This window comes from Motacilla alba, chromosome 13, assembly GCF_015832195.1.
Source record: "Motacilla alba alba isolate MOTALB_02 chromosome 13, Motacilla_alba_V1.0_pri, whole genome shotgun sequence".
In the NCBI taxonomy this organism is placed as follows: Eukaryota; Metazoa; Chordata; class Aves; order Passeriformes; family Motacillidae; genus Motacilla; species Motacilla alba.
Window position 1 is genome coordinate 3358359 of NC_052028.1, and position 16339 is coordinate 3374697.

At 41.6% G+C, this 16339-nt stretch overlaps 1 protein-coding gene across 1 annotated transcript in view; it reads left to right on the plus strand.

Moving 5' to 3' along the window:
* Positions 1-5321: 5321 nt before the first annotated feature.
* Positions 5322-16339, plus strand: part of LCP2 (lymphocyte cytosolic protein 2) — a 29613-nt gene continuing 18595 nt past the window's right edge. Inside the window, exons 1-3 of the mRNA XM_038150389.1 lie at positions 5322-5643; positions 8218-8280; positions 10789-10835. Of these exons, the coding sequence (XP_038006317.1) occupies positions 5566-5643; positions 8218-8280; positions 10789-10835 (188 nt within the window). The 5' untranslated portion in view covers positions 5322-5565. The remainder of the gene's footprint in view (positions 5644-8217; positions 8281-10788; positions 10836-16339) is intronic.

Consider the following 16339-nt stretch of genomic DNA (forward strand, 5'->3'; position numbering starts at 1 on the left):
ATAAAAGGAATTGTCTTACATCCACTCACAGTACAATGCATGTGTACAGCTTAAAATATATGCAAAATGCTTCTTTGTAAGAAAGAAAAGCCTCTTATTCATGTTATTTTGAACGTAACAATGAAAAGTTGAGCAGCATAGGGTGTTCAACAATTCGGCTCCTTGGAAACTCTAAGCCAGTCATAGAGAGGAACACAAAGATTAAAAACAAAACTAACATTAAAACCAAAACTATACCCAAGATGATGTTGGCTAGCAGCAGCTTTTTTTCCTCCGAGTCACCTGTGTATTTTCTGGTCTGTGAAATTCACTCTTGAAAACTCTCAGGACTGACAAAATCTTTTCCCGAGAAGGTCTGAAATTAGTTTAAGTTAGTGGAAAAGCTGTAGAAACTTTTTCATTTTTCACAGCATTGCAAAAGCACAAGCGCTTTTCTTACTGGTCAGCAAGGTATTGAAATATTTAGAGAATTGGAAATCTGTTGGATCAGAATCCAGTTCTGAGTTTGTGTGTGGACAGGAACATTGCAGCTGCAACAATGACCAAAATCCCATGTTGGCAACCAGTTTACAGTATAAACTCTGCAAGTTTCTATGGAATTGAAGCTACAAAGTAGCTCTGTTTAGGTTAGAAAACAACTGCCGGACTGAATAAATGGAGATCGCTTAGAAACAGTGTCAGAGCTGCTTATGGGTGTCAACAGTTCATTTGATTGAAATAGCAAAATGGGTCGAGTTAAAATAATCATCATATCTTTAGCTGTCAGAATAGTTGGATATACTTGAAATGCTGCTGTTTAAAAAACTTAAATGAAAAATAATCATAACTTTTGTTCTGGCCTCGTTGCTGAAAGAGAACAGTTTTGAGTTTTTAGAATAAACCTGTTCCAAAAAAAAAAACAAAAAAAAAAACAAAACCCCAAACCAAACCCAACAAAAAGCCCTACCAAAACCCCAAAGAAGGCAAAGCAAAGGGAAAGGCTGTTATGGAAGCACTGAATGAGAATCCCTCAGGCTTCACCTCCACCCTGGGACAGCAGCTCTCACAGACGCTGGTTTCCAGTGGAGCTGGGAGGTTCCCCAGCACAGCCCAATCCTGCAGAGGGGACAGGAGGGGCAGGGATGGGTGGGAGTCAGAGCAGGAGCTGTTGTGGCAAAAGGGAGCTGGGATGGTAGAAAAAAACCTTGGTGGAGCTGGAGCCTTGCAGAGCCAAGGTGTTGGCAGCTCCCTCCGGGCAGCAGGCTGGCCTGGGGCTGGGGGAGGGAATCTGTGCTTTGTACAGCACAGGTAGGGAGGGTTTGAGCAGTCAGCCCAGCCTAAAGGGTGTGTTTTCAACGTGCTTCATCTTTGCCTTGAGCTCCAATGGCTCCATCAAACTGGTGAGCTCAGGCACAAACCCGGTGTGCTCACTGGCAGAGTTCTGTGCCTGAGGGCACTCTTGGTTCAGAAGGGTCATGTCCAAAGCAGAACATTGGCCCCTTGTGTGGCACAGGACAGCTGACCCTGTTTGGCAGCTCCCGAGCTGCACTGAGCAGCCCAAGCACTGGAGGAGAGCTCTTCAGTCCCCAATTCCTCCTTCCCGAGCTTGCAGCAGCTCTTCTGGTTAGCAGAGCCCTTCACAGCCCATGAGAACAACTGGCTGCTAGCTGTCACAAAGTTTATCTCCTCTTTTCCTTCCCTCATCTCCAACTTCCCTTTCCCAGGCTTAGCAAGCATTTTTTTAGTCTTTCCTCAATAGACAGCTCTGTTGAGGTCTCCTAAGTGCTCTCTGCATTTGTTTGCAGCATTTCTGGACAAACCAGACACATTACGTCACTTATGAACCAAACAGAGTCGAATAAAACATGTTCCTGAGCAAACTGCTCTTGCTAGAATATCTCTAAGTACTTGCCTTATTTTTTACAGGACTTTAGTAGATATTTGATTCTCCTTGGTTTCTGGATAGAGTCCAGCTGCACTCTACAGTGGCTGCCTTTTAGGATTTCAGGCCTTTTGGAATTGCCTAAACTCCATCTTGACACCTGCTCAGAGGAACACAATTCACTGGCAAAGGAAAAGATGCTTCTTCAAGTAGCATATTTCTTTTTCTATCCAGGAAAATCTTTGCTGAGGATTGAGTTCCTATAGAGAACACACTTTTTTTGTTTGCTTTGTGTGAACTTGGGTTTGAAGCCAGTGTCTCAGACACAGTTTTATTCAAGCCATACCTTGCAGAGGCAGGTGGGTTGGTTAGCATCTACCTCAGCTGCTGTTCCCATTCAAGTCTCATATTCAGGGTCCATCTCTTGCACTGGCAGTCACCAGTGTGGGGTTTCACCCCCGGATTGGGGTGACCCCAAAAGATGGAAAAGTCCCTCCTCCAACCCGTGCCTTCGAAGAAAGACTCAGTAGTCTTCTGTTGTCTGTTCTCAAGGTTGTTTATTGTTGGTTATCTAAAAGATTCTTCTCCTGAACTGCTGTGGCCCGTTCAGCAGCTCAGACAAAGGCACTCTGCCCTCCCAGGGGGCTGGTGCCATCTTTTATATCACACATTACGTGTTACATGTTTATACTTTTTCCCCAATGCCTACTATCTATATTGAATGGTGACTTTCTACTCTAAACCAATCTGTGAGTGCCAACATCACCAAAGACATGGAGGTTAGGAAGGAGAAAGAAAGAGGACAGGGCACACCCAAATCCCTCCATCTTAGAACCCCTGACCCCCATGTACAAAACTTGGACCCCTGCGTACAAGGCTTAAAACCCCCCTGTGCAGCACTCAGAAATCCTTCCTTTCACTTCGAGACTACTTCTAATACAATACCCAAACTTGTGTGTGTGGCTTGTAATTCTTCATACAGAGTTAGTAATTTGCTCCACAGGCTAAGATCCAAACCCCACGTGTGTCTTTGGCTGCATGCCAGGGTCTCAGAGCCCCCCGCCAGCGGCTCAGGCCATCCAGGGCACCCAGAGGGATGTCCTGGGTTCCCGCACCAAGGTTTGAACTTTTTTTTGTTTGGCTCTAAGGATATGGACACCTAACCTGAGTTGCTCTAGAAAAATAAACCCTTCTGAAAGCGGTTCAAAGGCCTTGACTCCACTTAAAATAGGGACAGAGGACCACCAGATAGAGGTGAGAGAAAATGGAAAATGTTGCTGCTCTTTGAAGGCAGCAGAGTGTTGGCAGTGTGAATTTTCCCCCTCTGTTGCCTAAAATGGTTTGAGTCTCACATTTTCAAACATCAATCACCACATCATCACTGCATCAGAAAGTACTTACCATTGGCAGCTGTTACTGAGGAGACACTGGTTTTTTTGTGTGAAGGTTGTGTCACTGCAGGCTACAAAATACCTGTGAAACACCTAGGTCTTTAAAAAGAGGGAAAAAAGTCTCAATAAATAGATACGCACCTGATAATAGCAGTAAAGTCAGTGCTCCTTAGCTTTTGAAAATCTAAGAGTTTAAAATCCATCTCGTGAGATTGCCAACTGCTGTAGTACATCTGAAAATTCAAATATAGAAAATACAAAGTGGTGTTTCCTCAGCAAGCCTTACTGGGGCACCACATCTGATGTGTTTAGGATGTTACAAAAGCAGCTGTAGAGAAAGACAGAGCTCAAGTTTGTGTGCAGCTGGGTTTTGCAAGGAATGCATGAAATCTGCACGTAGCTATGATGTACTCAGTGCCACGGACAGGATGCAAGCAATAACAACAGATACATGTGTTAGAAATTCTGTGTTAGCTGCTCTGAGCCTGGGAGGTGCACTTCAGAGGTAACTGCTCTCCTCCTTTCTCAGCATCAGAATAAACAATGCTGGAATTCTCTTGTAACACCACCAGCATCAATTTTGACCAGACTAATTGGTTTCAAATTAGTACAAATAAGGAGTAGCACAATTGCAATTAGATCTGCTACACTGGGCATGGGATGGAAACCAGATTAGAAGGTAATGAAACATATCTTAGAATAAGCAATTAGAAACTTAACACAGGCTTCTTCCTGTCTCCCCTGCTTGTTTCCCTGTGAAATCCAGGGGCTGTGGTGGGATGTCTGAGGTGTAGTTATGTAACCTCCCCTTTTCCACTGCTGACAATGCACCAGCAAAGCAGCTTTTCCTTTGGGGGTTCTTGGGCACCAGTTCATTCAGTCCTGTTCCATCCCCAGACCTAGAGGTGATAATATTTCTGTGATATTGTCAGGACATGCCTCAGATGATTCACACAGGTAATTTCAAGTAAGAACCCGGAAAACACAGCTGTAGCATGTATTTGATAAATGCTACTGTGCTTAGAACAGCTCTGACAGCAGTTTAATTTCAGAGAGTTTTAAATACCATCATTTACCAGAATTTCTCCAGAAAAAAGTAAGCTACTCTAAATCAGATCCAGAACTTCAAAAGGAAAGCTCTTACAGTGAACACTTGTAGGTTTGGTCTCAAACACATGTGCTTGTGTGCAACACAGCTGCGGATTGCAGACACGAGGTTAGGAGGCCGTCAGGGACTGGGGACAAGAGGGATGCGTTTCATTTCTCCGTAAAAAGAAGAGGAAATTTCCTTCCCAGTGCTCCAGAACTGTGCCCCTATTCACACCAGTCCAGGAAGGTCAGGAATTGCCCCGTTTGTGCAGTCTAATGGAGGAGTGAGCCCAAGGATTCAGAGCAGCACAGCTTTGGGAGGAGGCTCCACAACAAGAGAAGGCAGGATGGACATGCTGGCTGTTCTAAAAACAGACACGCTTGGAATTACTCAGTGAAATCTCAGCAAAGGCACTTACGGATAGGAGGGTGCCTGAACTGGCTGTGCAGGATGCTTGAAAGTCTACCATGTCTCTGTGGTAATAAGATGCTTTTGTGGATTCATTTTCAGATACAAAAATCCTCATAAGAAGTAGCCAAAAATGAACTATTGATACAATGGCAACATAATAATTTTTCATTTAAACTTGTACGTTTTTTTAGTTTCACTGAGTGATTCTTTATTTGAAGGGATGCTGACTGTAATTCCATCATTAATTAATTAGTTCCTCATTATGTACAGCTCTGACCATAACCTTCAATTGTACAAAGAAGGATATTTCAAGTACTGAAGTAAATTAGAGCAGTTTCTCTTAAGAGAACATTTTCTTCTCTGGGGAGGGCTTACCAGAAAAGTAACCCACACCTATGCAGATAATATGACAATATTTTAATGCATGTATAATGTGAGTAAATACATAAATATGTATGTGTGCAGTTAAAAGCAATTGGGGTCCATAGGCATTTACTTCTATGTAGCAGGCAGAGCATTTTCAAGCCTCTGCTGTGCTTCCTTGTTTACTTATTTATATTCAGAGAAAGGAAGTGGTGAGGCTGACTCGCTGAAACTTCTCAGAGGAGAGACCATTTTGTAGCAGAGGAAGCAGTGTCTCTCTGGAACGAGCTCCCAGCATAACTCCAATTGACCAGAACAGTTCCTGGACAGAAGCAGCTGGAGGTTGGGCAAGGAATTCCTTGGAGGCGGCCACAGAGAGGGAATCCATGGCTGTGGCATTGGCAGCAGGGCTGTGAACACTCCTGAGTGCTCTGGGGAGAAAACCAACCATGGACCTGCGGAACGTCCCCTACCGCTCCGACGTGCTCACCTGGGACCCAGATGACTTAGCAGAATATTTCAGGACGGTGAGTTTGGCTGTGTTTTGTCTTCATCTGATGGAGGAGCAAACTGCTGGAACACTGGTTGGGCTAAATTCAGATATTTTATCGTTGGCAAAGCTCGCTGCAGAACTAAAAGCAAAACCGCTGTCAACTGAGGAGCTGAGCTCAACTGGTCAGCGAAAACGAATCTTGAAAGGGATTTTTAAACTGGGTATAAGAGAAACTCGTGGCTTAGTTAGAGAAAATCAACAGGTTGCTGCAATGCTTGTTGGTGTAACACACGCTAACGACAGTGGAAGGCACTAAGGTGTGAAGATTAAAAGTTTTCTGTTTCATCTTCAATGATTTTCAGAAGTGATATTTTTTCCCAAATTGCTGGGTGTAACAAATGTGCCTCTGAATGTCTTTGTTAATCACATCCATGGCTAGACTTGTAAAACTTGGCACACCTCGGGCTTAATTTTGAAATAATGTGAAATTTACTTTCTTTTTCAATGGCTCCCATAACTCTGTGAGAGTCTTATCTGGGGAGGTGAGGCAAGTTTGATAGTAGAATGCAGAACTACTTAATAAAGATGAGCAGATCAAACATAGAATCTGTGTCTACCAAATCTCCAGAGAAGTGAAACTGCCAGCTATTTACAAGCCCCTAATTTTAGGGTGCGGGAGTTAGTGGCACAGGAAAGTGAAACCAAAAACTGGAGATGGAACAGATGAGATCATTATCAACAGGTAACTTCAGGCAGTACGAAAAGCATTACAACAGTGGTGCAGAGGAAGTTGGACCATCATTTCCAAGAAATTAGGAAGGAAAAAACGGCTTTCTGAAAGATCTGATAATAATATTCTGCACAGTGATAAAAGGATCAACTGTAAGTTGTACCATAACTGAATGTACATTTATCTGTAGTGCCTCCCTTGTAGTGATCAAGACACTCTCCGGAGTGGAGATAATGGCATTCCACTCTTGGGGAGATAAATCAGGGCAAAAGCTGTTTAAGTAATCTAAAAAATCTAGGTAAGACAAGAATGTCAGCCCAAGTCAGCCAGCTCTGGGCACCTGTCACGAGTGACCAGAGCTTATCCCTGAGATGAGCTCAGAGAATGTTATATACTCAGAGATTTATATAAACTCAGAGATATTATCTCTGAGATAAACTCAGAGAATGAATGAACCAAATGAATGAACCAAATTTTCAAATAATTTCTGGTTTGTTTTTTTTTGTTGTTTAGAAAAAACAAAGATGTTCATATTTGGGGTAGCCCAAGGTTTATTTTTAATAGCTAAACAGCATTTTTTATCAATTTCTTCAATATTGAGATTAGGTCTCAATCCCAGTGATGTGTTGCCTCCCTCTGCACACAGACTTGTGCTGATAACATCACGGTAGCAGTCACTGTAGGAAAGAAATTATTTACAGGTTTAAGTCCTCAGCCTGCACAAAAGTTTTAATCTGTATCCTAAAATATTTACCTGTGTTAGGTCTGTTTCTTCATATGAATAACTGAAGCTGGCTCCTAAGAATATCCTGTCTGCTGCTGGGTTGTTTCCAGGCTCTGTACACCAAGTTACAATGTTACACCTTAAAATGAAAATTGGGATCGGACTACAAAGGACAGAAGGCTCCCTGTAAGAGGCTCTCTGCTGCAGGGGAGCTATCCCAGCAGCACAGGGTCGTTTGTCTGCAGAACTTTCACTGACTGAAGTTTCAGACAGAATAAAAGTCATTCTTTTGTCTCGAAGCCTCCAAAAGTCACTTTGTCTGCCTGCTCTTTGGGTTCCTTCTGATATGGACCTGACCAACTTGAAACAGATCAAACATATAAATGGTGTTCTTACATTATGCTATTACTGTTTAAATTAAAAAAAAACCCAAAACCAAAAAAACCCCAAAAACCAAACCAAACAACCCCCCCAAACAAACAAACAAACAAACTCCCAAAAACCAACAACAACAACCTCCCCCCCAAAAAAAAACCCAAAAAACAAAAAAAACCACAAAAAACAACAAAACAAAACCAAACCCAAACTTAGGACAACTGTTGGAAATGTTTAAAAGTCATGTCTTGCTTTGTGGTCAACCTGTACATGAGCAGCTTCTAAAGAGCTCATGCTCTTGTCCTAAATGCTACTGGAAATCGTAATACTGTGGGAAAGCTTTACAAATTTTATAGATAATTTCCAGGATTAACAAGTGAGATTTCCATCCAGAAGTGAAAGCTTTTTGACAGCAACAATGAATTCTGTGGCTGGGATCAGTCAGCTTTAGTATTCCTGGATAACAGGGTTTTTGCTCTACTTTGCAGCTGCTCATCCCAGTCAGTACCACAATAATCCATTTTTTCAGAGATCTCTTTGGTCCAGGCAAATGTAAATATGAGGAATAATGTGTTCATAAATGGATGAAAACCCTTAAGTTCACTGAAGGATGTCTGTCGTAAAAATCCATGGTTTTGGGACAAAATGAGCCATTTAGGCAGGCCACAGCATACAAAAAGGTATCTTGAAAGAATCTACTCAAAGCCAGACATATGTTGAAGTGTCTTAATTGATTCTTATAGTTAAGGGTGCAATAATCATCTTCTTCTCATTGGCAGCTAAAGTACAAGGACTGTGAGAAAGTCGTGAGGAAGCACAGCATAAATGGACAAAGGTTTTTGGTAAGTGGAGTTGTAAAATTCCTTCCTGTAAAATTCCAACCGAGTGATGTTTCTGACTCTTCCTTTTTGCACTGGCAGATAGAGACATCTCCCTGGTGGTTACTGAGGTATAAATATGGGAGGGAAATGCTTTTGCTAAAATCAGCCAGACAACTTGCTGTAAATGTGGAATGCTGGGAGCCCAAGCATGTTGTTCAATATGAATATTTTTTAGTATTTTTTAAATTGACAGGGAAGTTCTAAACCAATAATCTTGTCTTGAAGTCTTGAACATAGAAAGTTCTTGTTTTCAAATATTAACTACAGAAAACCCACATTTATTTATTATCCTCTCATACTAAAGACACAGCCCTGCTCAGAATGACTGGCCTTTCATTGGAATAACTCCTTCTTTCCTCTATAGATAAAATAAGATTTCTTCTGCAGCAATACACAAAAGCAATAAAATTTAAGAGCATCAAAACTAGTAAGCAAAGTCCCAGTGGCTTTACATCAACATTATTCCAGGCTTGGCTCGATTTTAGAAAAAAGCTGATAACTTCCACTGACACAGCAGCTGTTTCCAGGTCTTAAATACACATCCATGAAGATGTGTAGGAGCTTTTAGTATTACTGCTTTTTACTTTAATTTTCAAATATCAGCCATTCTCTTTCCCCAGAAGTAGTAATTTTGTTCTATTTAATGAGTCATAGTGGGGAGATCTCTGCATACCTCTTGTAAAGTTTTGTATTTTTCCTAATAGTAGTTTTTTTGACACTTTATTGAAACAAAACATGAAAATCTTCAAGCGCCTGTTGTAGGGACAGGATTTGACCCCTCCCTGCTGCTGGAGGGTGCAGTCAGCATTATTCAGATGTGCCATGGGATTCATCCTAGCAGCCCCCAGGAGATCCTCCCCAGCTCAAGCACTGAGGATCTGTGCCTGGAGTGGGACTTCTTCCTCTGGAAGCACAATGACATTCTGGGAGTTTGTGAGGTGCAAATACAAAGTGCAATAACTGTGATTTCTAAGTGATTTTTGTGATTTTCTACTATTTCCAGAGGGTTTCTGTAATTATCTCAGAGTGCAGCAGCTCTTCAGAGGCATTCCAGCTGATCTGAAGGATGTTTTCTACTGAGCAAACTAAGCAGCTGCTCCCCTCTGCTCAGACTCTTTTAAAACTTTTGAATTACTTACCAATTGTATAATGAAAAAAAGGGAAAAGGTTCACTTGTTAAACAGAACCACAGAGGAAGATGTCCAGTGAAATATTCCAGAGTACAAAGCAATCTGGAAACAAATTGCTCCTCTCTGTGAATGGTTTTCCTAAGAAGCATCTTTTTGCATTTTGTGAGTGGCTGGAAACTGCCAAATTCCATTTGCACAGAAGCAGTGCTCAGGCTGAGTGTCTGCTGGGTTTGTAGCTGTTGTCAGATCTACATGATAAACCTGGGATAAAAATGTTGCTCTACAATTAATCAGAATATCATCCTAATTTCAGAGTCACCTTTCTGTGTCCACTGGCTGCCACAAGGGAAGCCTTATTGAGATGCAGTGGGAATAAAACCAAAGGGCTTACATGTAACTTATTCTAATAAAATTCTCTATTATTTAAAACAGAAATGTGGCCCTTGTAAAAGAGGTTATCCCTCTAATATTTGTCAGGTTTATCACCAGAATAGAACTCCAGAGAGAACTTGAAAAGCCTTTAGAAAAAATATGATTCTTCAGGAAGGACTGCAGTACATTTCCATAAAAGCAGTACATTTAGCCTGTGCTTCACTCCTCCCAGAGGCAAAAGAGTGTGGAAAAACACAGTAAGATTTGTTCTGTCCTTTGACACTGACAGCTTTGTGAACCAATGTCTAATTAGAAACCTATTGTTACCAGTACAAAAGACAAAAAGAGCAAGACTATCATCCCTGTTCCAAAGAGAATTCATGAAGCTTGTGATTTACTAAACAAAACACTAAATCAGCAAAATGCAAACTCTTCATGATGCCTGAATCTGTCCTAACTGTGGGCTTGCACATGCTGGGGGAAGAGAAGGGATGCTCTGCAGAGCATCAGGAAAGGTCTCCAGACAGCACATCTCAGTCAGGAGGAACCTCAGTCCAGGGGCTGTGTTGTGGCTGAGGGGGAACAAACATCCTCCCCCCACCCCTGCTTCTGGAAGGATTTTTTAGGCTGCCAAGGCTGCTTTTAAGTCCAAGGAGTTTTCTAGCTATGTGTCCCCTAGAACATGGGATTCTTCACTGTGTTACAGATAAGGTTCTTAGAACAACACGCCAGCCAAAGGCTCTGTATTTTAAACTCTACAGTTCTCCCCGAAATTTTGCAATCATGCACAATCTTGCCTAATTTCACTGTGCAGACAGGAAGGAATTCAATACACCTGGCTTCTGAAATCACATAAATACCACATGAATTCATGCCCATTTTGAACATACGTGTATGACTTACTTGGGTCAGTCACAGGGTCTTCCGTGGACAATTTTGTCACATATCCCCTGTGTTTCCTTTCCAGAACATGTCTGAAAATGATATTCAGAAATTCCCAAAGCTCAGAGTGCCGTAAGTAAAGTCAAACTATTTGAATGTTAAAAATTATTTTAGCTGTTTGGCAGTGAAGTCTCGTAGGAAATATCAGGCACATGATTTGTGAGTGATTGGTTAGAGACTTGTTTATTGGAGCATACTGAGAGAAAAAGAAGAATATTCCAAAATAACATGAGTGTTGTCATGACTGCCGAAGAAAAATGATACAATACAAGAAGATTGTTTGAGGGATGTTCAAAAGAACTCGTGCATAAATACTTTGACTGACAGCAGCTCCATAAAGGTTAAATTTTTGTGCAAGTATTACCTTTGAAGTATGACTTAACTGTTCACTGCTTAACTGTTGACTTTAACTTAAAGGAAAAAAAAAAAAAGTCAGTTATGTCCACAACAGCTGAGGATTTGAAATTATTTTCATGTGCTTTAGGTGGGTGTTCAAGAGAAATCAGTCTGGACCATGTGATTCAATGTTCAGTAGCTTTTCTCAGCCTCTGTGGATTAGGCCTTGAAAAAGTTTCCAGTTCATCTCAATTGCTTCCATAATTTCATAGAAGTTACTTAATGAAGAAAAAGAATCCCATTTAGTCAATACTGAGTAGGATAAATTGATTTATTCTAATATTTCATGGTGAAAATGAAGGATTTTATTTTGCTATGAGTTCTCTGCTACCTGCTGAAGCTGGAGGTTAGAAGGTTTCTAACCGTGAGACACATGGAGCCCTTCAAACAAAGGAGGGAGAAAAAAAAAGGAACTGGAGCTGTTCCAGCCTGGCTGTGTCTTTGTTGCTCATTTCCCAGACTCCCTCCCTTCATGGATATCTTGATTTTGCTACACAAGATACAATTTGCTTTGCCTTTTCAGTTGCAGTTGTGGAAGGTGTTTTGGGGAAGACAAGAATATTGAAAAATTTTGTGCTCATGGGTGAGCTGGTGGGAAGAGCTGAACCCAGCAGGCCACCCTTGTTCAGATCAGATATGAAGGACTGAATTGGAAAGCCTTGGATGTCACATATTTCTTAAAATCACATCTATATCTTCACACAATAAATATCCTGATCGTAGGGGTTGGTGGTGTACAATGTGTTAGTAAGGAGGTCCAAATAGTATTTAAAGATGCTCTGATGTCTCAGAATTTCTGAACTCACCTTCAATTAAAATAAACATTTAACAGTGTTGCTGATAGAGCAGATTGTCTGTGACAGACTCATCTAACCACACTGTAGAACTTGTAATTCTCTGATAATTTGTCCCACCTTAGCAGTCCTTTGGCAGAATTACCTCTTGTTCTCATTGTCTGAACTTTTAATATCGAGAACTTCTGGTGATTTCATTTCAAATTCATGAGAGAAAAGTAGTCAGTGGATGGTCTAATAAACTCAGGCATGGCAGAGACATTAATGCCATAGGTGAATCACTACAGTGAAATCGAACCATGTGGAGCTGCTTTGAGCTCCTCATTGAACCTACTGGTACCTCAAAGTTTGATTTTCACAGCCCAGAAAAAGTGAACAGCCTTTTTTAGACAGGTCTTCTGGGTTTCTCACGAGTTACAGCCCAGCAGAAACTGAACAGCCTTTTCACTGAGATCTTTTGGATTTCTCAACAAGAAGAGAACTTGAAATCAAGAGCTTTAAAAGAAGAGTGAAGCTTGGTGCACAGCTTGAGGAACTGGATAAATAACTAGATATTTAAATCTGAAGGAAAGCTCTGGAACTTTTTCATACTTACAAACAAGCAAAACATTCACTGGAATATGGTGATTATACCTGCAGAAAGGTCCTCCATGTAATGGCACTGTTTAAAACAAGAATTGAGAGCTTTACTAGGGAAGAGAACTGGTTCTCACTAAAAACAATCAACCAACCAACAACCAAAAAAACCCCCAACAACAACAATAAACCAGAAATCCACTTAACCCCAAAACAGCCCTCCAGGAGAGAATTAATGGGCAGAAGAATCTGCCATTTTTTTAAACATTAATTTCTTTACTTCAGAATCTCCACACCCTCATCAAAACCCAAAGTGGTGACTTCTGCTGGAGCACATTCACACTTTTCTTTTGTATCATAATGCAAACCTCAACTGGTTGTAGCAAGAGTTCTTCTGCAAGCTGAAAGAGGCATTAGCATATTATAGCTACACTACCTGATACTTAATAGCAGGACTAAAACCTGAGCGTACCCTGCAAAAAGCTTCATGGGAATAGCAGGTGTTACAGCCTCGGCCAGTGACAAAGTGAATGAAAGACAAATTGACAAGAGAGATTGTTCCTCAGTAAATTCAGCAGGAATATTCTGACCTACGTGGAGCCAGCCCCTGGAATCACAAGGTTTGCAGAGCACAGGCTGCATCTGTACAGGCTCCTGAGCTGGGTGTGTGGGCTTGCTAAACGTGTATCTCTGAGCAAAGCCACTGCTCAGGGTTTGAATAGAACTGTGTCGTTATCTGGGGATGATTCTGTGACTTTTCAAGAATCAAAAGTAGGTCACAGTTGTCATTACAAGGTACGACAGATCATTTCCTGAATCTAATTGTAAAACTCTGCAACCTTCTGTTATTACTAATGAATTATTATTTTGAAAATTCATCTCCACCAGCCCTGTTACAGGTGCACGTCTTCAGAAAACTTCTGGCTTCTTTATAAAAACCAAAAAACCACAAATTTAAGCACTATTTTGAAAATGAAAATGCTTCTTAAAATCTTCAGCACTCTCCACTGAAAGGGCTGAACTCTTTCTTGAAAACTTTGCTAAAAAAGTTAATGTTAATACCACTGTGTTTAGATACACACCTGAATCCTCACAAACAACAGTCCTGAAAGAGAAACACTGGTGAGACTGGGAAGGGATTTGGTGTATTTTACACAGAGCAAACACATTTTGAGAATAAATCTAATGAAGCAAGAGGCCAATTTACAGCTTAAGACAAAACCAGAGTTTTCTTATTGTTCCTTAGCACTACTGCCAGTCAGAGAAGGTCATGAAGTTTTATACTTGTGGAGAACAAATTTGAGTCTTAAAATATTTTAAAAAATATTTTAAAGCACATTCATCAGAATGTGCCTTACTTATTGTGGTCAGAATTCATAAACAAAAAAAAGCAAAGATTTCATTAAAAACAGCAGTGGTGGTTGGTTGAGCCATGATGTAAACACTGGAATTAGTCTGTCACTCCTGTTGTTTACTATCTTGAGAGAAAAGGGTTCCACATTTTCAAGATGCTGTTGATCTTTCTGGCTATTCCAGTGGCAGGTTTATGACAAACTTGGGATTTGGAATTTCCAGCCTTGTGGAAAAATCTTAAGGCATATCCCACAGCACTCCAAAGTGTATCCCATAGCACTGGCAGAAATTTCCAGCAGCAGAAAGCTCATGATTGCACCTCTGGCATCTGCCAGCTCAGCGTGACACAGCCAGAGCCTGCAAACATGGCACAGTCTGAAAGTCATTCCACTTTCAGAAGAGTAAAAGTGCAAACATAAAAATTGAGAAATCTGCACTTTTTCTGTTAAAAAGGTAAAAGATGTCAGTGCGTGTGCACACATGCTCTCAGCTGGGTCTGAAGGTTGTGGCAAGGTTCAGAACAGAGCTGGTGTTCAGTCTGGTTTGAAGTCAAAAGCACAGCATTGCATCTGCCCAGCAGAGTCTTCTCAAAGGCCAAACCAAAGACTGGGATCACCAACTATGCTTTTGACAGTGCTCAACATGCAACTGTGCAGCCTCCCGGCCCCAGAGGAATTTGTATTCCACCTCTCTTACCCATGTTAAGCCCTTTGTCCCAACACATGTAGAGTGGATTCTGCTCGTGTCACCACTATCTGCAGTTGTGTGAACTAAAGCCAATTTTGGAGTCCTGCTTTGGGGGCTGGTCGTGTGGGTTTTTTTTAAAAACTTCAACTTCCTGCCAGTTTTAAGTTTAGCAACTGGTGGAGGAGGTAGAAAGAGAATGAGAAGTCTGAGTAACATTTTCTGCAAGTGCTGTTGCCTTATCCTCTCCTATCATCCACTCCCACAGCTCAGAGAGCAGTGTGGTTTTGGTACTTCCTTCCTCACAGGGTGACAGGCTCGGCTGCTCAGTGCACCAATCTTCCCTGAGAACGTTGCTTGTAAAGCCTGACCTTCCTAGAATTTGCTTTCTTCTACTAAACCCTCTGAGCCATTGGTTTGAAGCATTTCAAATAAACTAGAAGTAAAGATTAGACGCTGTATTTTAGCATGGTATGATTAATTTTTTGGCAGCAAGATAAGATGATCAACTTCTTCCTCTGAGTTTCTCCTCAAAAACCAGTTGGTGTAAATGCTCCCAGCAGCCAGCCCAGGTTTAGTCCAGAAAGCTTCCAAACACTCAGGTCTCAGGGGCTTGGAACACGAGCCGTGTGAAGAACGACTGAGGGAGCTGGGGTTGTTTAGCCTGGAGAAAAGGAGACTCAGGGGTGACCTTATCACTCTCTGCAGCTTCCTGAAGGGTGGCTGTGCTGAGCTGGGGTCGGTCTCTTTCTCCGGGCTACAACAGACAGAACAAGAGGACACAGTCTCAAGCTGCGCCAAGGGAGATCCAGGCTGGAATTAAGGAGGAAGTTTTTCACAGAAAAGAGTGGTCAAATACTGGAATCTTCTGCCCAGGGAGGTGGTGGAGTCCCCATCCCTGGATGTGTTTAAAAACAGACTGGATGTGGCACTTGGTGCCATGATCTCGTTGAGGTGTTAGAACATGGGTTGGACTTGATGATCTTAAAGGTCTCTTCCAACCTAAAATTCTGTGATTCTGTGATTCTGTCTCATTCACACCCAGGGAAGTCTGAACTCTAAGAATTATTAGCTCCAAAACCAGAGAACTTCTTTAGCTGAAAGAAAGCCGAGACATTCTGAAAGATCCTCTGCCTCTTCTACAGCAGGGAATAAGCCACAGACAAATTCCACAACTCACTTTTTGACCAAAGCACTGATGTGTGCAGGGCACTGCTCACCCCAGGACATCTCCTGATGTCTCACATGGAATTTATTATTCACACAGCAACTTCCTCGTCCCCTGCAGCAAAAGGAAACAACACTGAGGTTGGCTGTTCCTCAATAAGAAATAATGACAGTTCAGAATCACATCATGGCTCATCCCAAGCTTTCTTTGAAACAAAATAGTCACAGAGGCAAACTTCATTAGCAGCAGAGCAGAATTCTGGTCTCTCAGCAGAATTAACCCTGTGAAGCTCAGTACTGACTGTGCTCCACTTGGAAAGATTTCTCCAGGCATAAAATTAGAGCTTTTTGATATTCCATTAATATTTCTGCCATGCCCTGAAAATGTATTAAAACATGGCATGAGATCAGCCTTTCCCTTTCTCTGCTGGAGGGATTGCTTGGCTGCAGAGGAGGGAACACAAAAAGAATAGAGAAGAGTCTCAGGGAACATTCAATCCCTGGTTTTGCAGCCATAAGCTCTGAAGTTTTCCTGAAGTATTCTTTGCTTTTTCCATGCAAAATCATACAAATGCCACGGCCATTATTTGAAGCAGTGTGATTGCT